This window comes from Fusarium tjaetaba, assembly GCF_013396195.1.
Source record: "Fusarium tjaetaba strain NRRL 66243 chromosome Unknown NRRL66243_c0000086, whole genome shotgun sequence".
NCBI lineage: Eukaryota > Fungi > Ascomycota > Sordariomycetes > Hypocreales > Nectriaceae > Fusarium > Fusarium tjaetaba.
Window position 1 is genome coordinate 154,877 of NW_023501282.1, and position 25,633 is coordinate 180,509.

General features: G+C 50.6%; 6 protein-coding genes across 6 annotated transcripts; 5 read left to right on the forward strand and 1 right to left on the reverse strand.

Moving 5' to 3' along the window:
- Nucleotides 1-1,610: 1,610 nt before the first annotated feature.
- Nucleotides 1,611-3,380, forward strand: FTJAE_4452 (tyrosinase precursor; the record flags this gene model as incomplete). Its single annotated transcript, XM_037350858.1, has 2 exons — nucleotides 1,611-1,777; nucleotides 1,829-3,380. The coding sequence occupies 2 exons, from the start codon at nucleotides 1,611-1,613 to the stop codon at nucleotides 3,378-3,380; spliced, it is 1,719 nt and encodes a 572-aa protein (XP_037208417.1).
- Nucleotides 3,381-5,444: 2,064 nt separating this feature from the next.
- On the forward strand, nucleotides 5,445-6,220 carry FTJAE_4453 (gnat family protein acetyltransferase; the record flags this gene model as incomplete). The annotated part of the gene is made up of 2 exons (XM_037350859.1): nucleotides 5,445-5,838; nucleotides 5,967-6,220. 2 exons carry the CDS (start codon nucleotides 5,445-5,447, stop codon nucleotides 6,218-6,220), a joined length of 648 nt encoding a protein of 215 aa, XP_037208418.1.
- Nucleotides 6,221-10,476: 4,256 nt separating this feature from the next.
- On the forward strand, nucleotides 10,477-12,861 carry FTJAE_4454 (DAL81-transcriptional activator; the record flags this gene model as incomplete). The annotated part of the gene is made up of 2 exons (XM_037350860.1): nucleotides 10,477-10,826; nucleotides 11,058-12,861. 2 exons carry the CDS (start codon nucleotides 10,477-10,479, stop codon nucleotides 12,859-12,861), a joined length of 2,154 nt encoding a protein of 717 aa, XP_037208419.1.
- A 1,033-nt stretch (nucleotides 12,862-13,894) lies between these two features.
- On the forward strand, nucleotides 13,895-15,725 carry FTJAE_4455 (spermine spermidine synthase family; the record flags this gene model as incomplete). Its single annotated transcript, XM_037350861.1, has 3 exons — nucleotides 13,895-14,922; nucleotides 14,971-15,271; nucleotides 15,321-15,725. 3 exons carry the CDS (start codon nucleotides 13,895-13,897, stop codon nucleotides 15,723-15,725), a joined length of 1,734 nt encoding a protein of 577 aa, XP_037208420.1.
- Nucleotides 15,726-15,863: 138 nt separating this feature from the next.
- FTJAE_4456 (flavin-nucleotide-binding protein) lies at nucleotides 15,864-16,649 on the reverse strand (the record flags this gene model as incomplete). Its single annotated transcript, XM_037350862.1, has 1 exon — nucleotides 15,864-16,649. The coding sequence occupies one exon, from the start codon at nucleotides 16,647-16,649 to the stop codon at nucleotides 15,864-15,866; it is 786 nt and encodes a 261-aa protein (XP_037208421.1).
- Nucleotides 16,650-19,247: 2,598 nt separating this feature from the next.
- Nucleotides 19,248-25,524, forward strand: FTJAE_4457 (uncharacterized protein; the record flags this gene model as incomplete). The annotated part of the gene is made up of 6 exons (XM_037350863.1): nucleotides 19,248-19,291; nucleotides 19,345-19,906; nucleotides 19,958-20,045; nucleotides 20,115-21,929; nucleotides 21,978-23,118; nucleotides 23,196-25,524. The coding sequence occupies 6 exons, from the start codon at nucleotides 19,248-19,250 to the stop codon at nucleotides 25,522-25,524; spliced, it is 5,979 nt and encodes a 1,992-aa protein (XP_037208422.1).
- Between the last annotated feature and the right edge of the window lie 109 nt (nucleotides 25,525-25,633).

Consider the following 25,633-nt stretch of genomic DNA (forward strand, 5'->3'; position numbering starts at 1 on the left):
CAATCATCAATCCCAAACGCAACTTCAGCTGCACCTGCGATAGGCTGTTATGTCAGAGCGCATCGCGCTGGTGATCCTTTTTTAGTATCTTCCGAGCAATCATGTCATGACCTGGCCCAGGGTGTGCTCATGGTGCCGGGTGCCGGCCTGTACCTTGCCTGGGCCTGGGCTGCCAGAGAGGAGTAGACTTTGCTGGGTAGGGGCGGCTTCACTCTTGGCATCAATTTAATTTTGAGTCCCTAGATGCTACGTTGTCGACAGTTTAGCGATAGGCCTGGAGTCACCCGTGGTTGTTTGGATGTATGTATGTGGTAGTTGTGGCTATTATTGTGGCCTCATTGAGCTGGGCGTCTAGGACTGTCGCCGTTGAGCTCAGCTCTTTCAGGAAATAATTCACATTCGCTCGTGATTCTTCACATCCAATCCTCACAGAATTCATCCCCAGCCGGGACCAATTTAGGCATGCAAGCCATGTTAGAATTTCAGGTACAGGCTCTAAGCGCGCCAAGGGAGCCCATTTGGGCGCTACGCTACATCTTGTCTGAGATTGCAATTTACATTCGGTACCTCGGCATTTCACCTATACAAGGTGTCCGAGCAAAGTACCCCCTAACCACAACAATCCCTTTGTCCTCTGGGTATCGTGTCGTGTCGTGTCGTGCCGCTGAGCGACAGGCCCACTACCACCTTTGCCTTAGCCTGGCCCACTCACCAGGCACAAGCAACTCCAACCTCCAGCTTCCCCAACCGCTGGAAGAGCCCAGAAGCAGGGCTGTGGTCAATTGTACCGCTCGCCTGGGCTGGCCTGGCCTGGGATCTTGTCCCCCCTGTTGTCTACTGGTCGGTCTCTTCACAACCATCGAATACGACGTGCCATAGGACGGACAAAGTTTCTTACCATCAGCACTGGATCCTACCGAAGGATTGCCTTTTTTTTCTCCTTGATAATGTCTCGACTAATGTCTGGATAATTGACGCGTAGGCAATTTGACAGGTCTAGGGAATCGCCAGGGACACAGACGTTGATCCATCCAATGTGGCGTTACGAGCGAACAAGCTACTAAGCACAGAAAAGATGAGAGATGAACAACATTGGATACGTGACCATGACCCTGGCTTGTCCATGTGCATGGGTCATATCCCAATTTCACCCACACCTTCCTAGCTCATTCATCGCTCACTGCTCAGTGCTCCTCTCCTTGCAACTCTCAACTCCTCGTCAGTGCCTCAGTGGACACATCCCATGGAATATCGATCTTTGCCCTACCTTTGCACCCCCTCCCCCTTGTCATCTAGGACCACTATGAGGGGCGTTACGAACCCCTTTGACGATGATTGACAGCTGGGACGGAGGTTCGGATGCGGAGAAGGGATCATGACCTATTCCCAGAGCCATTGCCATAGCCATATAGCCATCAGCCCTCTCTTTCACACCCCCCCGTCTTGTTGCCGTGGCCATGGCTCTCAGGGTTGACTATATCTCGGACGCTTTCCCACACTCTTAACCACTTCCCTCTCCGATCTTGTCCTTTTTCTTGAGCAAGCAAAGTCGTACATTGACGCACGACTTCTGTTCGAATACATTCGTTTTATTTTTCAGGACAATCATCATGCTGGGCAAGTTCCTAGTCGCCGCTCTCGCGGTCATCGGCGGTGTCAACCCCGTCGAGGCTCAGCAGCAAAACATCTTCGTTACTGGTGTCCCCGTCACTGGTGGAGCTGCTGTTCCTGCTCGAAAGAACATCAATGACATGCAGAAAGCTGGCGGCCCCGCCTGGTAAGCCTGCCGTGTGGTTGCTAACACGACCAATGCTAATCTCAACACTAGGGACCTTTATATGCGAGCCGTCCGCTCCATGTACGATGCCAAGGAGACTGACTGGAAGTCCTACTTCCAGGTTGGCGGTATTCACGGAAAGCCCTTCATTCAGTGGAACGGTGGTGGTGGTCGAAGCGGCAATGGCTGGCCCGGATACTGCCCTCACGGTGAGAGCATCTTCCTGACATGGCACCGTCCCTACGTTCTGCTCTACGAGCAGATCCTCGTCGAGCATGCCAAGCGCCTTGCCAACCTCTACCCCTCCAAGTACCGCAAGCAGTACGTTGATGCGGCCAACAACCTGCGTGCTGCATACTGGGATTGGGCCCTCGATGGCATTCCCGCTATCCTCACCCAGCAGAATGTCGCCGTCAAGGTTCCCAACGGCAGCGGCCTCAAGACCATCAACATGAAGAACCCTCTTTACACTTACAACTTCCCCAAGGACGCCCTCAACAACAAGTACGGATCATGGGACGACGAGCACCGCGTTCGCATCTACCACTGCCCCGCTCCCGATAGCTTCCCTTCAAGTGCCAACAAGCTCCTCCGCCAGCGACCTTACAAGCAATGGGTCTACGATGTCATGACCCGACCTACCACCTTCAACCAGTTCGCTTCCACCGGTGCCAACGGTGCTTCTCTCGAGCAGATTCACAACGCCATTCACTGGGATGCTTCTTGCGCCGGCCAGTTCCTCGCCACCGAGTTCTCTGGCTTTGACCCCATCTTCTGGCTGCACCACGCCAACGTCGACCGTCTCTGGGCTTACTGGCAGGCTATGCACCCTAGCCAGTCTACTTTCACCGGTTCTTACTCTGGTGGTGCCCGTTACTCTACTCCCCAAGGCACCCGCATCACTCCCAGCTCTCCTCTCAACCCCTTCTACAAATCCAGGGGTAACTTCCACACCTCTGACAGTGTTAAGAGCATCAAGGGTTTCGGTTACACCTACGCTGGACTCGAGTACTGGCACATGTCTGCTAGCCAGCTCTCTAGCTCCGCCCGAACCACCATCAACCGTCTCTATGGCAGCGGTTCTTCCCGCCGTCGTGATGTTGAGGAGCGTGGCCTGATTGAGGAGCGTGCTGGTGCCAACACCACCCGTTACTTTGCCAACGTCCAGCTCGATGTCACCGAGGTTGAGCGACCTGCTCAGGTCAACGTCTACGTCTCCGGAAAGCTCGTTGGTGGTCTCGTCGTTATGCGACAGCCTGCTGAAGGTATCATCCACGGTTCCTTCTCCGCTGACCAGGCTGCCGATGCCCCTCAGCTTCTTGCTGCCTGCTCTCCTACCAAGGTTGCCGATGCCGTCACTAGCGGCCTCCAGGTTGAGATTGTCAAGCTCGACGGCTCCAAGATTGACATCAGCACCGTCCCCAGCTTGAAGCTCAGCCTCGACGATGTTGCCTACACTCCTCCTGCCGCCGAGGATGACCTCCCCGTCTACGGTACTCCTCGCACCCAGCCCGCCAAGGCTGTTGCCCTCACCAACGCCAAGGCCCTCAAGGCTGTCGCCGCTTGTGCCAACAAGCTTCCTTCTTTCAACCCTCCTGTCTAAATACCCGGCCATCATCGGCGTTTCATTTTATCATATCTGCCGTCGGCGGGCTAGCATGCTCGACCGCGGCTCATCATAAGGGACCACTAGCAAACCGCACAAATTCTTTTAAGTAATTTTAATCCCTGGCAGACTCGGGGAGTCATGATTGTATTTTTTCGCCAGACTAGGTCTATAGTTGCCATGTAGCGGCCCCTTTTGTCTAGTACATCCGGTACTCGTTCCGTATGTGTGATGTGATATCAAGATGTCTGTTAAAAAGACGCCGCAACTGGTGCACTAGAAGGTCTGAAGTGCTTCACGCAAGGTAACTCTGTCTAGACTGCATTACTGAATGACAATCCGTACCAACTCTGGATAAAATAGGATCTAGAACACCATGCAAAGTGGTAAGAGAATTTGCAATAAGATATGCCACTTGTTGTCGTTGCTACGTGAAGGCCGAACTTCAGGGATATAACTCGAGCTGGGCCTATACGAACCAAAAGCTCATGTCTTCTCACTTCTGATGTGAGAGATTCGAAATATAGTCAATTGGCTACTTGACTACTCCTTCAACATGAAGTCATTCGAGGCCCCCTAGCTCAGGTCATGGCATAGTTGTCCAATCATCTTGTGCGTCGATCCCCCAAACGTCGAGATTGTTGCCCGGACTGGACCCCTGTGTTCTGGTTGACTGATTCCCTCACCCAAGATCTCGTAGTGTTATTTTCACTTTGGTTAAGTCAAAGTAACATGATTTAGGAAATTCATGTCCTTCAAGTGCATGGCGGAAAGCTTGCTGGACTGGCAATACTACTATGGCACATGCAATCAAAGTTTTATAGAGACCAGTAAGTTTTATTTTCATAGGATGCCAGTATTGTGAATCAACAACGATTCAATAGTCTCAATCAACTTCCGCCCGAAGCAACTATATGCCTATAACATTGTGTATCTGGCCGGTATCTGGCCGAGACCTGCCCGTCACAAGTTTATGATTGGTTTTCTTCCTAGCTCACGAGGTATAAGGAACAGTTCAGGAGATTTCCATGTTTTGATAACCTTCCAAGATTTGCTTTATATGTTTCGAGACCGTTACAGGAAACTTTTGCTTTGTACGTGATAGTATCGGCTTCTAGCGATGGCAAGTTCGGCTATTTCTATACAGCAATGAATAGCCGTTCAGTTTACTTGAAATAAGAGCGCAAAGGAAAACAGTTGTCACGGAGACGAAAATGGACAGGCAAGGACTGGAAAGATATTCCCGAGCTGTGTGAACGAGCTGTCACCCCTGGCTCTAAGCTGTGTGCCGCCTCTGTATTTAGATCAACGGGGTACCGCGTTAGACTTTAGTCAATACCATTAAAGCTAGAAAGGAACGTATAAACCATTATAAAGCACTGGTTCTACCGAAATAGACGACTTTGCGTAGCAGTTATTTCAACACGCCGTCGTACCGACCGATGAGGTGCAGCCCCAAACATTGAGAAACAGTTTTGAAAGACATAAGAAGAGTTGGGACGCCCCGAATCTCAAGAAAGGTTAGATTTCAAATTATAGTACAAAGACGTTGCCCTTTTTTGTTTTCGTTCTATGGGTAGATAGTGCATATAGGCCAAGCTGTTAGTAGGAGAACTGTCTACAACACGAGTCTACAAGTCAACTTGGGGCACATTTACACTATTTTATGCCCCAAAATACGTGAACAGGGCCTTGATAGCAGTAACTTAACCATGATGATACTATCAAGGATATCGAGTGGGTAGTGCCTTGAACAGAACTGGTCAGGCTCGAGTATTGTGTCACCCCTGAATTCAAGCGATAGCGATAGAAACCCAACACTCAGAATACAAGAGATACTGTGCAGTAGGCTTCGAAGAACTAAAACTATAGATTCAAGAGCTCTGGGATACCAAGATTAAGAAACTTACTCAGACTGTCACGTGCCCCAGGCCTAGCCACAAACGCGATATCGATATCGTGAGGTTTCTGGTTGGCCAATTCCGACTTCATAACTTTCCACTTTCTATTCTTCACTTCCGCTTTCTTTAAGCAACCTTCACGGCACATCACGTAACAAAGATGGCATTCGATATTTTAGTTCCTTCTGAGAGAGAGGCCCCTGGTGTCACCGACACCTTCTTTGCCGCCATGGACATCAACCTGTTGATGCACGCACAATTTCCCAACCCTAAGAGCAAGGAATTTTTCCGAGGCTGGCTTTTTAGAGATACTATGGATCATGTCCAAAGCGGCGACAAGGGTGTCCTCGTTGCACGCGACCCAAAGACCGGGAAAATAGCGAGTTTCGCTAAGTGGAACGTTCAGCGGCAACAGCGGTCGCGAGAAATGGAAGAAGAAGAGGAAGCCGATGATGATGAGTTCCCAGACTTCTGCCGCCGTCAATACCTTGGCCCCTACGCGGATCTTACTAAGAGTAAGAGAGACAAGGTCCTGGGTGACAAGACTTACTACCGTGAGTTATTTGCTGCTGAGTGGAGGCCCGGATATCGACGACCTAACCTTGACCGCTATATACCTATGTTGTTGAAATTTGGTCGAAGCTATCTTGGCCATGTGTCACTCGGCACTAACATTTCCTAGATGTGACATATCTATGCACAGATCCCAAGTTCAATGGCCGAGGGGCTGCGTCGACTTTGCTTCGTCGAGTGCAGGCTGAGGCCTCCAAGGAGAATGCACCAGTTATTCTCGAGGCTACCATGAATGCGGTCTCGTTTTACCAAAAACATGGCTTCCAGATCCGAGAAGAGCTAAATATGCTGCTCCCAGCTCGTGGCTCAGATGAACCAACTGAAAACTACGAAGAGAGGGTCATGGTTTGGACACGAGACTGAAAGCCATAAAGAGTTACACTCACGAGGCCACAACGTTGTCGCTAATCGTCTCCACACTCACGTGGCAAAACGTTAAGGGCAATTTAACGCTGAGCTTTGACTCAACACCTCCGACATGACATCAACAGAGGTTGTAAGTCGAAGCAGAGCTTCGGACTGGACGGAGAGGTTGGAACCGTTATCGGTCGGTATAGCGGGTCACATAGTGTAGCTGGTCTTGCATCTCACCACATCAACAAAGCCACAACTACCATGACAGAAGCTCCGGACCCAACAATGACGCTCTTGCTCAAGATATCGCTCGCCCTAGAAGCAGTGTTTGATGGATCTCGATAAATTGGCCCGTGCGTAGCGATGAGCCGGGACCGGCAACGTTCCCCTGTAGCCCCCACGGCACAGGGGTCGATTCTCTGTTGAGCCAAGATCAGGGACAGGACAAGGGACATTTTCGGATCGTGATGGGAGGGCTTTCTATGGACCAATCATAGAAAGCGTATTTGTTCCAAGGGATCTGAAGTTATGTTGACAACTATGAACTCTGAGCAGATAGATCTAGGAAGAAACTATCGCGTGCGGGGCCCATGTCAACGACTCCGAAATCTGTGTAAAGGTTTGGCAGAATGAAAATGCGGATTACATGACTAATGCTTTCTTGTTCCAGGAACCGTTGCCATCAAAGAGGGACGAGAAGATCATCACTTGGCAGCTGGAGATAACGATGACAGGTTAATTTTGGCAAACGCTTCACCGAGTTTACATGCTGTGAACCGAGCATCGGGGTAATTCGGATTCGTCCCAGTAGCCGGCGGCGGCACCGGGTCTGATATAGAGCCGGTGGTGCCAAAAGTGAGCAGATAGGGGAGATTTGCGGTGTTTTGGGAGCTGATGAGGCATATCACGACGAGCGAATCCAACAGCAAGGAACCTCGGGAATTTTGCCAATGAGACAAAAGGTTATTTTAGCCGCTAACATACATACGCAGTGAGAGGGTACATGACAACGTCTTGTTTGACTGCGGCGGTAAATCAACCCCGGACGAGCCATTACGTTAAAACAACTGCCGGACCATGCAGAATGAGGCAAGACAAGCTCATAGATGGCTTTCCATTTGGTAATGGGCTCAGAGGGACGCCCTTGGTCAGCTGGTATGGAATACTTGACATCTGACTGTATTTACACGGTGGTTTTGTGTACACTGTACCTTTCAAGCTCAAGGTTTCCTCTCGAGATGGTGTTCAAAGCTGGCATCTGTGGTTATGCAGAAAAATGTCTCTGAAGGCTGGGGGGTTCCTCTTTTCTTGATTTAACTTATCTTTTGCCATTATGTATTTCTATCTCCTCTGCATTTCAGAGATAAGCTCGCTCATCCATTCAACTCTCACTGCCTTCATCCTCACTCGCTCGGATGTACAGTACACAGCGACACCAGACCCGGACATAAACTCTGGACCCCAGGGTTGTTCATGATATGGCCCATTTCTTTCCTCGGCCGAGGAAAAAAGTGAGCTGGTCTTTGTCTGGGCATTTGGCAACGACGCCGCTGCCGAGAAAATCCCCCATTGCTCACATTGGTCTTCGTCTACATGACTAGGGCCATGTAACGGCTCAGCATTGGCCATGATTCAGGCAAGGCTGTGTTCCCGCCGAGTACTCCGTACCGTCCGTGTGTCTCTCTTTGACATGTCGGAAATTGGAAGCGACTTAATATTGGGGGATATGATTTGCAGCAGGTGGAGATCTCTTCATGAGAGAGCTTAAGGTTTGATGTTTCAGTCTGTTGAGTCATTGATTACTACGCCCCTAGTATATTTGCGTGCAAGGACAAGCAAAGAGCCACTCAAGTTGAGGGTATGACAGCCCAACTGTACAAGCAAAGACACGAATGCCCCCAGGTGATGCATACCCTTTGGTCATTTGGTTGAGGTCGAGATACGAAATATCCGTATCCATACTGAAGTTCAGTACCTCCCTTCCTGGGCCATGTTCCCCAAGTTCGAGATTCCTGATTCGGCACATGCTCCGGGGGCTTCGAATTTGGGGGGACGCCTCTTAGACACCAATTGACAAGGCTTATCCCGAAGTTGACGGAGGGAAACTTGGGGATTGGATCTGGAGAACGGGACCCTTTGACGGGAGTAGTCCTGGTCAGGTACTTTTGGCGTTGCGGGGAATACCATCAAGCCGGATGTATTCTTTCTCTTTTCGTCTTTGTCTTTTCTCACATGCCTGTCTTTTTGCACTTTTATGTCCCTTCTCCAAAACCCTCCTCCATGATCATTTTAGTACAGTAGCAGCAACTCTGCTATTTTTCTGCTCCTCTCTGTCTTTTTTCCCATTCTTCTCTTTCTCTCCTCATTCACTTTCGGGTACTGCCCAGCCACAAAAGATACGGTTCGGGCAACGGACGGCTATCGCACCTCTTGATTATACTCTGATATAAATAAGTTATTCACGGCTGCGAAACCGGCCATCGCGCCACTGTCGGGCGACTAGGTAGCCGATTTTGGCCCAGTCGGTCGTTTTTTATTGATGACGTCGAATCTGATAGGTCTGTTAGCTTATCTCGCATTTACCTGAGAGAAAAAAAGGACAAGGGCAAAGCCGCCAGTCCAGGTTAGAATCTACCCTCTACCCACGGTCCATGGTCCACTGGCCTCTGCACATCCTTATCATTGTTGTTATCAGTATCAGTTGGTTGTTACACACAGCTTCTCCGGATCATTTCTTCTCCAAGAAGAGAAGCCGGTACTGGATCGAATCAGGTCACAGCAGAGGGTAACTTCGTTGAGATTCAGGACGCTACCCTGGCCCTGCATCTGCATCTGCATTCCAGCCAAACACAGTCTACTCTACTCCCCGGTTCCCCAGGCTTTGATCCCCCGCCTGCAAGAGTCAAGACATTTTGGTTGTGTGAGCACCAAATCAGCCAGCCAGAGCACAGCTGACAGCTCACAACGGGCGTACCAAGGCAAGCAACTTGTCATTCAATTTGCATTGCTTCTTTGGTGCCGACCTGTTATCGCCATCGCCCACGATCTGAACAGCACAGCACTGCACACTTGAAAGTGCTCTCTGTCCTGTCCGTCCAGGCTTTCGCTTGTTGTGTCGCACCACATCATCGCCGTGCAATCTCCGGGCTATCGCATCTGCAACCTAGGTACATCCCTTATATACATCCAATCTTGGTTGCAGAGAGGGGAGACGAGGAGAGGACCGCATGGCAAGTCTGCCTAAAAGCAAGGCCAGGCAAGTCAAGTCAAGGGCGAGAGGAGGGAAAAGAGAGGAGAATTGACTCAACAATAAGGACCGAGTACGGTATTTCTCAACCTGATTATCGTTCTCTTAGTCAATACCCTCTCCCCGCTTGCAGAAGCCTTATCAGATAACTAAACCAACCGAAAGAGAGAAAAAACACCCCTGGTCTGTTTCTGTTTCTGTCGCTGTCACTTCTACGCCGTCGACCGACTCGACTCCATCGGCGCCCATCTGCGCCCGCCATCCCCAATCATCCCAGCAAGTCCCTGACATTGGATCCCAGCATCTTGGATCCCACTCTTTGCCCTCGCTCGCGCTGGTTCCCGTCTTCCTTCGCCAACCACTTACACACTTTGTTTGCTCGCTCGCTCGGGCATTTTCTTATCTTCTTCCCTTCTCCTTCTTCTCATTCTTCCTTGCATCACCTCGCCTCCCATCACATCCCGTCCTTCCGTTTCCCCAGATTCTTATCTCACACCAACCATTGACTCGTGTCGTGTGTGTGACTCTAATCAACTCAATCAACTCGATTTGGATAACGTGGTTCTATTAGCTATCGTTACCTATCATCTCGCTTCTCAGTGGTCGTAGCTCTAGCCGCATTGCGTCACTGTCGACCCCGTGGGGCTTTATCGCATCCCAAAAAAAACTACCTACAGTATCTCTCTATCGTCACCACCACCCATATCGGAAATCTTGCTGCACTGGCATTGACCGGGCTGCATTGTACCCCCGAGACGGGAGGCTGACAACTCAAAGAGCCACTGAGGCTCAACCTTCTTGCGCCCGTTTATTGCAGGGCAACGGGCGCCTGTAAGGTATTCTGGTGTAGCACAATTCAAGCCCTAGGTTGTGCCCTGACAGCAACACACCCTCTGTTTGTTGGTGTTTTGCTCTGCTGATAGCAGGCAGGCAGGCAGGCAGGCAGGCAGGCGGACAGACTTGCGGCGGTATCGAGGTTCCATACATTGTTCTGGATCTATCCGTAACTTCTCCCACCATGTCTCCCCAGTCTTCAGCCCCGGTCCAGAGGACGGCGCCTATCGCCATTGCTCCTAAACCTCCTCGGCCAGAACCATCTGCTTATCGCCAGGACAGCTTCCATAGGCTCGAGATGGGTCACGGAGTCGCCAGCTCTGCACCTGTTGAGGGTTCATCCTTCAACGCCTCCTCCATCCCACCCTGTCTATCATGTCGGTACTCTCGCGTCAACTGCATCCTTAACGACGACGACGACTGCTGCATCCAGTGCCAAGCTGCGGGCTCCGAATGTTCCCTTTCATCCAGCCCTCAGTCCCGCAAAAGGAAGCTTCACGGCGAGGCTAGTGATGATATTATCGGGAAAAGAAGGTCAGATCAATTCCGATATCTCCATCTCATTCTCCATATCCATATTCTTCTCCATATTCATGCCGCCTAGCCCTCCACACTCATCCTGGCTTGAATGCTCCACCGGTCCCCGTGCCTTTCCCATGCGTCTATCGTTTCCTTCTACACTCTTTCCCTTTCTCTGATAACCTTTCACCTTACTCGTGTTCCTCCTTGCATGCCTTTGTCTGACATATGATTGGCCTCGTACAGTTCACCGGGTCTCGCATCTAGGCGACGAAACCATAACTCCAGCCTTTCCAGCACCGCCGCTAGCAGCTCGTTCCTGGAGGAGATGGCCAATGTTGGCGGCCCGACCATGCTTAAACGTACGCTCGGCCTCCAGGATGACCGCTACAGCCAGTACATTGGCCCTACGACAGATTTTGAACCTTCACTCATCAACCTCTCCTCCTTTGATCCCCATGACGAAAGTCTACTATCAAGAGGCACTCTTCGCAAAGTCAGCGAACACGATACTTTCTTGATGCTTCCTGACTCCAGCACCCCAGGACACGAACATGTGACGCAAGACGCCGATCATGTCGAATCCATCGTGGCTCCCCATGGCAGACGTCTCATCGACATATACTTTCGAGTCGTGCACCCAGGATTTCCTATCATCCAAAAACATGTCTTCATGGAAAAGTATGAAAGATCTTACCGAGAATTCTCACCACCATTACTAGCAGCTGTATACATCCTTGCAATCAATTGGTGGGATCAGAGTGAGGAACTAGCTGGCTTGCCACGACCCAATGTTAGAGAGCTTGAGAGCATCGTCCGTACAACTCTTGATGAAGCCACTTTTCGACCCAAGCTTTCGACTATTCAAGCCGGTCTACTTCTTTCCCAGAGGCCCGAGGGTGACCAGTGGGCCCCTACCGCCCAACTTGTCGCACTCGGTCATGAATTGGGGTTGCACCTGGATTGTACTGGTTGGAAAATACCACCGTGGGAGAAGGGCCTGAGAAAACGATTGGCTTGGGCACTTTACATGCAGGACAAATGGGGTGCCCTCGTTCACGGGCGGCCATCACACATTTTTGCTACTAACTGGGGTGTTCAGCCTCTAACAGCAAATGATTTCCCTGACGTCGAATGGGACGAGAACGACCCGGAGGAGAAACTCGATATTGAGAAGGGAAGGGTGTTGTTTACACGAGTAGTACAACTTTCGGAAATACTCTCTGAAATTCTGGACACGTTCTATACTCTCCAAGCCATGAACACGGTTGCAAATGCAGGTAAACAAGGAACGCAGCTCGTTCTGTCGCTTGCGAAACCCATTCAGCTCAAATTGAAAGAGTGGTATGGAGGTCTACCACAATTAATTCGCCTCGACTCTTCATACTCCTCCCTTAACCCTTCATCAAGCAGGTTGTCGAGTATTGGATATCTCCATCTGGCATACTTTGCGGCCGAAATTACGCTCCATCGACGAATTATCCGATCCCTGGCTTCTCCGTCTAGCTCTGTCGACTCGTACGTGCAGCACATCTGTCGCAGTGCCGCCAAAGCACGCCTCATCTCTGCCATGGACTTTGTCAACAGACTTGGACCCAACCATTTGCGCTCGTTTTGGTACTTCGCTTCCAAGACTAACTTTGCATTGATTGGTACATTTGGATCTCTCCTTTGGGCAACATCACCTGGGCGCGAGGAAGCGGATTGGTATCGAAGACGTTTGGGAGAGTATAGATGGACTCTGTCAGTTAGCTCCAAACCAGGGGAAGGCAAGGGTTTGACTGAGTTTGCAATGACAATGTTGGATATTTCCACAGGGTTGCTCAAGCAGCTTCCCGAAAAACCCTCCATGAGTAGGAATGGAAGTCATGCAGATCTTTCGGTTTCCGCGCCACCCATTTTCAGTGGTGGTATTCTTGACAGCTTGGGCAGCAGGCCAAGTGCGCCAGAAATGAGTGCCATGTATAGTCCACGGACGGATGACGAGGAAGAAGAGGAGGAGATAGACAGCAGTGACGACGACATGGAAGACTATCCTACACGGATGTAGGGATTGGGGGGGATGCGGGAACAAGATACACTTAAAAGAGGGGGGTTCCAAGATTCAGACAACTACCTCGATCGAGGAACGATCAGAGGTGTTGTTATGGAACATACTGCCACGGCTTGCATCATTCAGGCGTTTCTGTCGTTGCTGCATTGCGATTTGGTAGGGGCTGAGGAGCTGGCATGGGTATATTGTCATCCTTATGGGCCTTATCATGGTTATTTTTCTTTCTGATCATTTGGGCTTGGTTTGATGAATGATACCTTGGGGTTCGGGGTCCCTCTGGAGGGGCTCGGGCCATGACGGAATAGCATGAGGGCGCATTATACTGGGGATACGAGCATTGAGAACCCAAAGTTGCATAAAGCAAGGTGTGCATGATCATTTAGATTGGATTGGACTTTTATGAATTACGCATAATACGAGGAATGGCAGCACTAGTAGTTGAGTTACGTTGAATCTCATGCTTTGGCTTTAGAGGGTGTTATATCGCCTCGCCTCGCCTCATCTCATCTCATCTCATGTCGGAGACTATAACAACCATACAAATATGCTTCGCAAGGTAATTGTAGCCGTGACAGCCTCTATCTGAGTTGTTCATGTCGCATTGTGCATGCAAGATGTTGAATGTTTGGATAGATACCACCATGATGTGAGATTGTAGACAAGGCGTTGAGTACGAGTGTATAGATATAACTGTAAATTAAATAGACTGAAGTTAATTATGTGTATAAGAAGAATTGTAGCTATACTGTTGTTGAAGCATCCACACGAGTAAACGTTGCCCCACACTTAAATTGAGCCACTGCACCAGCCACAAAGAATCCAAATACAGAAAATGGTTTCCCGCCACGTCAACCTTATTTTAATTGAGCTTGATTTCATCTGTAACCAACGAACCAACTGTCAACGAGCTTCAAGTGCAGGCCATTTGAACCGCCGGGTCAGACCGTTCTTGTCTATTTTCCTTCTTGATTCATATCTTGATTTGCATTTCTTGTACATTCTTGTCTATCAATTGCCATCGTATCTCATAATGGCTCCCAAAAAGGACGGCAAGGCGACTGGCGCGCCTGAGGGCTTCACGCCGGAACGGTTTGAAAAGGAACTCAAGGAACTTGCGACCAAGGCCCAGGAAGATACTTTTGCGAAGCGGTTCATGGGTCAAGCGCTTGTTTACTTGCAGACTCTTTTGCTCCTTGGCTTGTTGGGTGTCGCGTCGAGCGCGTCGCAGCTCAACCTGTCCCCTATCTTTGGGTCCATCCCTTCTGCTGTCACGCATACAACTGCGCTCAAGGCGGCTTGCTTTATTGGTTGGGCCGGCAATCTGATGCTCCGCATGGTTCTTCCTATGTCGACTTCTCAGCTTCTCCCAGTCATCGCCCTTAATATCCCGGCTATCCAGTTTCTTCTCGGGACCTTCACTGACCGTCTTGGCTCTTGGTGGGGTCCTCTCATCATCGAGGGTTTCACCTTGTTCCCCCTGGCCATCGTTTCGGCAGCCTCCGTGGCCGATGTTCTTGAGGATGCTGACCTGAGCGCACTGCCTAAATTCGTTGCAGATGCGGCGCCTGGCATTGTCTCTTGGGGTCTGTTTAGACTGGCTGAGAACCAGTCCATGGAGAAGCTCCAGGGTGCTATTGGAAGCACCTTTGTCTTTACCCGTGTTGGTATTGAACTTGTCTTGGGGGTTGTCTATGCTATCATGGCACCATCTAAGTATCTCGTCTTGGCTATTCCTGGGCTGTTGCACACAGCGGTCTTGAACACCCACGTCATGACACCCATGGCCACCGATGCTCTTAACAGCACCTTGACAGCCCAGAATTGGACACTGTTGGAGCGCCGCGAGTCGTTGACTGGCTATGTGTCAGTCATCGAGAGTCTGGAGAGAGGTTATCGTGTAATGCGCTGTGATCATAGTCTTCTTGGAGGTCAGTGGGTTCAGCTCAATGGTCGAAGAGTGTCCGAGCCGATTTACGGTGTTTTCGTCATGCTCGAAGCTGTCCGCCTTGTTGAGCGGGAGGCTACCCTGCCTGACAGCGAAGCTAGCGCCCTTGTCATGTAAGTGCTCGTTCTTGTCCTTCACCATAACTCTCTAACATTGCACAGTGGCCTTGGTATTGGGACTACCCCTTCTGCCTTTGTTTCTCATGGCATTGACACTACCGTGGTTGAGATCGATCCAGTAGTTTATGAGTTCGCTCAAAAATATTTTGATCTTCGGGAGAACAAACCTGCTGCTGTTGCCGATGCTGTCTCTTATACGGCTGACTTGGTGAAGCAATCCAAGACCTATGACTACATTGTTCACGATGTGTTCACTGGCGGTGCAGAGCCTGTTGGCCTCTTCACCCTCGAGTTCCTCCAAGGATTGGGAGACTTGCTGAAGGATGATGGAGTCATTGCTATTGTAAGTAAAGTGAATATCAGCTTGAGCCATGTACTAACTTTACCCTTAGAACTATGCTGGTGACTTTGGTCTTCCTACACCTCAGCTCATCTACCGCACCATCAAGAAGGTTTTCCCCTCCTGCCGTATCTTCCGTGAGAGTCCACGAGACGAGGCCAACGTTGAGAAGTGGGGAAGCGACTTCACCAACATGGTCATCTTCTGCCGCAAGACGCCCGGAGAGGTCACCTTCCGCAATCCCAAGCAAAAGGACTTTCTCCGAAGCCAAGTCCGTCAGGCTTTGCTACTGCCCAAGTATGAGATCAAGGAGCAGGTCTTCCTTGAAGATGAGGCTACTGATGTCCTCAACAAGAACGAAACAAGCAAGGTTACCAAGTGGCATCAGGACAGCGCTGCTGGACACTGGAAGATCATGCGATCTGTGCTACCTGGAATGATCTGGGAGCAATGGTAGACACATAGCTATGTTGGATATGTTCTGATTGCACATATTTCGTATCATTGTGTATATTTCTACTTGGATGCCTGTTGAGGTATAACATGTTGTTGGATGTATCATATAATAGACATTTGCATTGACCACTATATCAGCCTACTTTTTGGGGTCCCTTGCGGCATTCAACGCATAGTGCTGATTGTCCTCATTGAAGTCCTTGAAGAATTCAGCAATGTGGTCTGGCACGCCAACCCTATTGTAAGGGCCAGGCACTGGTTCACCCATGGTTGCGTGAATAGGCAAGACGCCTGTCCAGACTTGATCCCTGATCGACTCGTCCTCCATGTCTTTTTTGTCGTCACTGGGACCACCGGTGTTGATTTTGGCACTTCCCGATGCGATCTTGACCTTGAGTATACCCGTGGATTGGAGCTCAGCTTTGGTCGGCGGGAGACGGGTGTGTCGCCAACGATCCGGCACCACACTATTGGTGATGAGCTCCATGGCATACATCCTCTCCTCCTCGTCCTCTACGAGGACCGCATGACCGAAGAGTACCGCAGAGCGATAGTTGTAGCTATGGTGGAAGGTAGACAAAGCCAAAACCAGCCCATCAACATGGGATGCAGCCACACAAACGGGCATGCCCTTCTCGTCACTGGCGCTGCGGCCCAAGTTCATGATGCGGCTTGACACATATCCGTGGAGATAGAGGTCCAGAGGGTCACCAATGTCTGCGCTGGGACGGTCAAATGAGCCCATCTGGCCGATCATTGGGAGGATGACGGGGAATGATTGGGTGGGTGTGTTGAAAGAGACATGAAGGATCTGGCAAGTGTTGATGATGTGGTGAATTGTCTTTAGGGCATAAACACCGCGATCGTTTTCACGTTTGACGGTGTTGATGGCCTCTTTGGGATATTCGAGATCGAACCGACCCATTGTGATTGGTGTTAATGTCGATGCTGTGGAAGATAGTAGTGAGTTTGGTTGTAATTAGTGATGCCTGTATTGTGGTGGTTTCTCTGCCTCTTATACTTCGATATCGTGTTACTCATACATCATTCCAGATCCCACAACCAAACAGATGTGAGTCGTCGTATCGGAGCCGAGATAGGGTATCATGTCAATTAATTATTCGGTACATTTGTCCGAGCAATTTGGATTGTACTTTGTGAGAAAAATACCAGCTAATGTAGAGCAGTTGCGCGCCTTTCGATGTCACTGCCATGACAGTATACTTTCAAGATATCCAGCCATATCTGGCTAGCAGGGGGTTATGGTGGTGCGGCTAACAGTGGCATCTGACCATTGCGTAGAATTCAATTGGCGAGTCACAGATTATGAACCTGAATGTAGTAATTCTATGCCGCGTGCCGCATGCCGCCGGTAGCTGCATTCGCGTATGGGGGGGTCTTACAAGTCCCCAGTTTGACAGCTGATGACTAGCTTTTTATTTGGAATCAGTCTTGGCTATGCATAGGTTTTGATAGGATGTGTCATGAGAATTCTAAACAGATGGAGTAATATTTGGCGGCTGCGGGATGAATGACTAACTGATCTGTAGAGTTTGAGGCTGAAGTTGCCGATATCAGACCAAGGCTGATCTACCGGCCCGGTTGTGACTCTTTACAGGCGACCGGGAGGACCGGCCGTGGCCGTGGACGGTATAGGAAGGACAACGGAGACGGGCTGGCTTGTCTCTTTCTGGGTATTATAATGCAGCTTTTGTCACACACTCGACCTGACATTCAGCCAAGGAACAGTCAAGGTTCAGTCTGTAATTTATTCATTACGCTATGCCTACCCTATACATCAATATTGTTAGCTAAGGTACCTTAGGTAACTTGTCATCTATCCCAGCATGAAAGCGCTTGGACCCCAGAGGTTTTGAAGGTTTAGTGATGGTTGATTGGCATCATGGCATTAACATGTATATTGTCCAATTTCACTGTTATGTAAATTTGCACTCAACGTTGTTCTATAACCCAAAACCTATTCAACACTTGGGACTGGTGGCTGGCAATGGTTGGGTGACCAATTACTGCAGATCAGTTGTGCTTTAACGGCCTGATTGATGGCCGTTCTTGAATCGATCTGGTGATAATAAATCTTACAATAAACACATGCAACAGTAAGAAGACTTGTACCCATCTTCCCAAGTCGACATCTGGTTACCAAACGCTGGACAATTGGTATCGAGTTGACCACACAGACTTTAGGTTGTTAGCAGCTGGGTAAGGTTATTACAAGAAATCCGGGGAAGTTCGTAGGGTAGCAACGGGCTGCATCCAAGTGCCCGTGTTTTAGTCCAGTTCGGGAAAGAAAGGCCCAAGGCCCCTCTCTCTTCCTTGTCGTCATTCGGGCGTGTTCGGGTTGAAAAAGAGTGAGACTCCACTGAGGAAGAGAATATAGACAAGTATTGATGCCCATTTATTTCTCCGTCTCCAACTCTTTCGCTTTCCATAATCACTACTACACTACAACTATAAGGTATCACCGGCAATAGCCTCATTCTCGTCTCTTCCCTCTTCCTTCTACACAAGAATGCGCCATAGTCCAGGGTGTCTGTCACCCTGCAAGCTGTGCCATGCCTTGGGCGGCGACTTGGTCAACCAACAGCAGGCCTCCCTTTGCCCCGCCATATCATGTCTCGGTCACTGTCCGAACGGGTAATGGGATGTCATGTTAATTCATTTGAACGCGAGAGGATGAGCGTTATTTCTCTTCTCTTTTCTTACTTTTGTTAGCCATGACATTAGTTAAAGAAGTGTTTTATTTGATGCGTCCATCTCCCGGCCAAAGTCAAAGTCACTGTCAAACAAACTCCTTCGCCATGTTTCAACAAACCGGTGTCGTCCCCAACTTGGAAGCCGTTTCCGAATAAGTCTGACCCATGGATTAACTCAAATCTCGCGGTTATAGTCCACCAGGCTCCCTCCTAGCCTCTCTTATTCATACCTAACTATGCTATGCTATGGATAGCATCAGTATGCTATCGTATATGCCTGTTATAGTTCAACAGTGGACCGGCTTGTGTCAAGCGCCGAGTCCAGTCTGGAGCCTCGTCTCAGTGTTGCCCTAACAGCCGCCATCTCCGACAACTCCAGTTTCATAACGGAAGATGCTACATTGGGCCTTGACGAAACACCGTGATATCTCTATTCTACCCAATCATGTCTGATTGTGCGCCACAAACAAGCGACTACGCGAGTGAGCTCGAACAGAGCCAGTTTGACCCAAGACCTTCGGCTGAAACCCAGCATGATATACCCAGTGTTGCAAGTGCAACTCTGCCTTCAAAGTATTGTCCCCATCTGTTGACGGCTCTGGTGACTTTCCTTTCCCATCGTTGCATCGCATTTCGTTCCACCTCTCCTTTCCCTTTTTCGCCATTATTCTCTTCTAATCGCACATACCGCTGAACTACGTGCAGTAGTATGCGTCTTGGTTGATCCAAGATCATCTCATTCGTTTCCTTTCACTTTCCTAGCCTCAGCTACTCTTCGTTACACTCGTTCTAATACTAATGTCGCTTTCATGACGAACAATCACCGTCAGGCCCTGGTTGCGGCCTTTACTTTGTAAGTCATCCCCTACCACCGCCGTACGAACTGATCAAATAACCAGAGAACAGTGGCCTGGTCGCCCATGCTGGTATAGCCGGTGCCTTTCTTCTTCTAAATAATCGTTCTTCCAAAATCATTCGAGATGCTCCGAGGCTGGCCCTCATCGCGTTCCTTATTTCTTCAGCCCTGTGGGCTCAAATCGATTTCTTCGCCTTCTTACTTAATATCAACTCTATGCCAGGCTGTCAGATCATGGTTACCTTTGCATCGACATTCGATCAGTTCGCACGAGTGTCCATACAACAGAGTCTATTATGGATCTTCAGCACCCACAGTCTTGCGTCTCTCACTGAGATAGGTGTCATGCAAGGATTTATTGTCTTACGACTTATTCTTGGAGGAGTCTTCGTAGGGATTCAGCGCCCACAGCTGAACACTATCTGTTTGACTCAAACATCCATTCTGCCGGTTGGGATTACTGTGTCTGTTGTCGACACTGCCTTCGTGGCTTTCCTCTTAATCCGAGTTATCTCTCGGGGTGTCTATTCGGACACCCAAAGAGGAGCCATCAGTCCTCGTCAGTCCCGAGCGGCTGCTCTCGTCGTGCTGGGTTTGATAACATGGACAGGAGTAAGTATAGACGACCGATAGATGAGCACAATCATAACTGACTATTATTAGACTAGTGCTCCTTTGATGCTGAGCATTCAGCCCATGTCCATTGTTGTTCGAACAACTGTTCCTTCGATAGGCCTGCTGATACTAATCGGTAGGTTTGCTCTCAAGTATCTGTTCATGAATTAAGCTGACTAGGTAGGCATACTCACTTTGTTCCAAGATCGACTATTTTCCGACAACTTAAAGCACATACAACCAGCGGACGTCAACGATTTCGATGCCTCGCGAGACTTCAACACACGACAGATGACCAGTGCGGATATCCGTCGCTCAAGGAGTTATGACGAGATAGCGAGAACGTCTGCAGCTGATTTCACGGGAGTATCGAAACCTTGGCCAGTTCCTGCAGAACCCAAACGAGAGCTACCTTTGATCACGATGCCAGCTGCTGGGCAAGCCAACATTGGAATGGGTGGTGTTCCCGTGCTAGGCCAACTTTTCCCTCTACCAAGAACTCAGGCTTTAACAGGCTCGACGAAACCCGAAAGCTCTCGACAGACATTGCACCAGGCAAATTTGAGCACATCTAGCTCCGGATCCAGCTCTGATTCTAGGACCTCAGCTTCCAGTCAAGAGGACTGGGCCGACACCGTCAAACTAGCCGAGTCTCAACACAGCTCTTTGTCTTCAGAGAATACAGCCTCCGCCACTACTTCAGCTTTCTTGTCACCGGGGACAGATGAAATCCGACGACGATCCCCTCGACAGTCTCCTCGACAGTTGCCATCGCCAGCTCTTTCAATCTTTCCTCGGACGGCTCCCACCACGTTGCAAGCACGCACTCCCACCAAAGCTGGAGGGGAAGCCATCGTGAACTTCTCTTTGCCTGTAGACGCAAGAGTACCGCGCCCTTACCAGCCAATGCGGAACCAGCCCCCGAAATCAGCACCTTTGGCCGCTATTCCCAGAAGCAACGCGAACGAAATTCTGGCCAAGAGAGAAGACTCTGCAAAAACACTGTCGGTGGTTCATCGTCCTCGCCCGATACCAAGAAAGTCGAACATCGATCGCGCCCTCTTCCCAGCAGAGGGGTCTCCAAACCTCCAGCATCACAAGCGATCGTTGTCGTGTGGTTCTGTGAGATTCAAACAGCCGCACGACACACCAGCAGAAATCAATTACGATTTATCTCGTTTAAATGAATTTGCCAATGTTCTACACGCCAACATCCCAACACCAACTGAAAGCGACCGTATCACGAGGCGACGATCACGATCTATGGTTGAGCTACCGATCTTACCAGCTGATATCGAGTTCAAGCCGAACCGCAACGAAGCCAAGCCACAGATCGACAAGTCAAATACCCTGACCGCTCCCAACAAGACGCCAGCAAGCCTTATTTTAGGTGAGACGTCGATTCAATTTCCCAAGAGTCCTCAGCCTACGACTGCTCAACTTGATAATGAGCCAGTATCTGCGACAAGCTTATCTTGGCGTGGCCCGCATGGAAAGGGATACGGTCGACGATCCTCGCCTATTCTGCCAGTTGAAGACCTGAGCGCACTCACGCCTTCCACGGTGAGAGATGAAGATTTTGCTCTTGACGCGGATATCAGGTCGCCTGCGATGCAGGTCCACGTGCAGAGGGCCCTGACGGTGACCGTTATGGCAAAACATCAACAACAGAGCGGACTCCGAGTTGCGGAGACTCTATCAGCATCGAGCGACGAGAGTTCTCGGGAGCCCTTACCCTTGACTGTGCGCAAGCCATCTGCCGCAGCTAATGTCGGCTCTGAATCGGAATTGCGACGAGCCGAGGACTCTCACCTCACCGCAAAACAACATTTCTGGCCATCACAAGTGGGGGAAACCCGTCCAGCAACTTTCTCAGACAGGGGATACACGACAAAGCCTCGTCGGAGTCTTCCGCCAGCACCGCTGGTTTTCCGCCGGACCGACAGTTTCTACGCGGAGCCATCGCCCGTGGAATCCGACCTTTCTGAAGAAGATGTGGGAATTTTGCCAGACAGGACCCGTAAGTTCACCTGAATTTGCTATTGCGCAATCGCTAACAGTGGATAAGATTTTGGTTCTCCAGGCTCATCTTATCAGATAGCGGAAAACGATAGACTTGCACTGTTGACAAATCTGGAACTGGAGCTGAACGAACAGGAACACCAATGGCAAACCATTCGCCATACCATGCACGTTCGTGATTCGCTATCAACTGTGGGAACATCTCCTAGCCGAGATTCGCGATATGGGTATGGAAGTGCACGCCTGTCAAAGCTTGCCCAGCAGCGAGGTCAGCTGGATGCAGACTACGACATTCTTGCGCTTTTCCCTCAGGCCGACTTGAAGTCGAGGACAAAATTGGCGGCTAGCTCGACATACCCCAGGTTTACGAACTCATTAGCAACTCCTACCCCTCCTGATACCGATGAAGAGAGCGAATACGCCGAAGATCACGAGGATTTCATTGGCCATGCCCAGGTCAGTCCTGCCAAGACGGCCATGGTGCTGTGGCGCCCCATAGCTTCCGTGCAAGCGGTTACCAGCACTAGCACTGCACCATCACTCTGGACCCCTGCTCCCAGGCCACTGGGGGAAATCGCGCCAGTGGAAATCCCAGGGAGGTCAATTCGAGGACCGGTGAGGAAGGACATGAGATCTCTCATGATTGAGAGCTCAAGACTTTGGGAGAAACCAGAATCAAAGACTGAGGTATCCAGTCACGGACTTTGGCAGCCAGCATCTCAAGTTGTAACCCAAGTGGTGGAAGTTAAGGTCCAGCAGTCAAAACCTCCCCGCAACCCCCCGCGTCGCATCAAACGTGTCACTATGCTGCCAGATATCCTGGAGAGTCCAAAACCACTCCCTGATAGGCGCGGGACACTTGGGATCTTCCAATTCCCATGGGGTGATCGGTCAGACTGTGCGACAATAACACCGATGTTCATGCCTGGCATGGCTTATCAACCTGTGGTGGATGGGGGTATGCAGACGCAGATGCAGCATAGCGGCTCGGTGTTTGACATGGAGGACTACGAGCAGGATGACGGGGAGTACTACGATTCGAGCGAAACGTACGATAGCGACGATGAGGACTGTTTCGAACTGGCCCAGCCTGTACCCCAGCCAACGGACACGTATTTCCACGGAGCCCCGCCTGAAAAAATATCAACTTCTCACGAGGACGAACTAAAACCTCGGTCAATTGATGAGTAAGTAAAAATTGGCCACAATGATCTGGGCTGGCCTGGGTATTGTGAGAAATGAGGCTGATTATTTTTCTCTGTAGACGAGGCACAGATCCGGAGCTTTTGAAACATTGCGAGACTTCCGAGGATGCTTATGCCAAGGATGTGCAGATGCAGATGCACGACAGCGGCAGAGATGACAAAACCAATGATCGGACAAGTCTCCGTACACAGACCCAGGTAGAGTATGACGAAGATGGAGACGCCGACAGCGAGAGCGAAAGCCCACAGGCTGGAGATTACAGCGCAAAAGCCGGTACAGCAGTTGGTGCTCCCCCCACCTCAACAACCACCATGGCGATGACGATGACGGATATGGATCTCCGGGAGCACGTCTCTGAGAAAAATCGAATCAGGGTCCGCCAGCAGCCGCAATTTGGGGGTCGAGTTGCATCAATAAGCATGCCTGTGCCGCTGATGGCTCGCTGCTTATTGATGGACGTGGGTCGAAATGAACAAGATTGGGCTGGCGCACCAATCACCGACGACAATGGCACTCATGCGACGTCCAAATCCATCTTAGACCCCTGCACTGACAGGGAGTCTAAGTCCCGTGGCGCCCCAGGCGCAGGGCATCCTCACCAGCAACAGCAGGCAACGCTTCTGTTCCGTTTCTTAGAGGATTCCATTTCTAAGCCGGCCGACCTTGAGCTTGATTGTGACTCTCCGACTCCGCAGCCGCTAAGTCCGCTCGTCATTTACAAATCCGAATCCCCGACACACCGGCGACAAATCTTGGTTATTAACTTGTTGTATCCTCCATCAATTCCCGCTCAGTCTTCCCTTCAGCAAACAATTACAAACTATCCGAACATTTCCATGGCTCTGTGGACTCCTAGCATCCCTGTCTCACGTCCCAACAAAGGACTCCCTCAACCCGACGACTCTACCTGGAACTCTTATATTCCCACTGGTGAGGCTGCACGCCTCCTCTCTGCAAAGGCCGACATGCCTTCCATCAAAAGCAACTCGCTCTGGACCGCACCTGTCAAGAAGGCACCTGTCAACAACTTCGGACTTTGGGGAACCACACAACCGCTGCCAGGCATGTGGACTCAATCGCCAGTCAACACCAAGATCTCATACGGTCTTCCCCAGCCTGATGCTGAAACCTGGGCAACCTATCTCGTTGTCGAAGACGATGCTGCCCGAGTAAAGCCTAGAGAGGCCGAGTCTCTACCTATAGATAGCACCTCCTTGTGGACTCCTGCCATGCCCGTTATTTCCGAGATCGTTTCCGAGGATGGTCTCTGGAGCGGATCAAGCTCCGCACCTTCGGTCACCGGCTCCGAACCCTCTACACCTAGCGAGGCCTCGGCGGTCAATTTTGGCTTGTGGGAGCCTCTTCCCGCTACTACTTCAGTTGATGATGAAGAGCCGACCGGCCTGTTTAACCTCAGCCACCGGCGCACCGACTACCGCACAACGAAATTGGCGCCTGCTGCTCAGGGCATGGAACGCTCACCACGAAGAGCTCTAGAGGCCTTCCCCGATTTTGGATTTACCCACCTCTGGAACATGGCCCCTCTCTGGGATTCCAAGGCCAATGCCGCCGCCGTTCAGTTGCAGCGGGAGATTGATTCGTTGGTTTTGGAGGGCCTATTCAGCCTGAATCACCGCCGAAACAACTTCCGTACTACGTCCGAGAGCCCCGCAGCGCTCGAGACCCGACCCAAGCAGCGCATCTCGCAGCAGTCTCTGCCGAAGCTCAACACAGATAGCCTCTGGTCTGTGCGCTCATCTAGCCAGGATGTTACCGAGATCAATTGGCTTGCTGTCTCCACAGTCCGACCGAGAACTGCCTCGGTTGTGTCTTTCACTGATAGCGAGTCCGTCGTTTCTGACGTGCCCGCACTCACCAGGGCTTCCTCCATCAAGTCAGAGATGTCCCGACCCGCCGCTACACCCGCTGAGTGGCTCGCTGCCTTGGACGAGGCCATTAGACTTGGATCTGGAAAGGCCCTAGAGCTGGACACCGAGGATCCTTGCGCACCCGACTCCGACAACTATCAGCTCTGGTCCAAGCCTGGCGCTGACATTGGCGAGCCTGTTATCGCTTCAGATGAGCTTTGGAAGCCATCTACTTCTCGCTTCCTCGAATTGACGCCCACACTCAGCGAATTCGATAAGCAGCATATTGCATCTGGCACTTCTCAGCGTGGTCGCCTTCAAAAGGCCCGCCCCCCGATGCCCCTCTACCCTGGCTCGTCCTCGTCCGCCTTTCTCCCGGGCGCCAGCGAGACTCCCCGCGACTTCAGTGCACAGGGACTGTGGGTTCGCGCACAGTCTCCTGCTCCTGGGGCTAGGGACGACGGTTCATGGATTGACAAGTCTCTTAGAAAGGGATTGTCATTCGTGCAGCTGTGGTAGCGGAACCCTGCATGGAAAAGAGCAACAACGACAACCCCCGCTAGGTTGGGGTCGGCCTTTGTGACATGACGTTACGATCATCAGATTTCTCGGACATGATTTTGCGAAA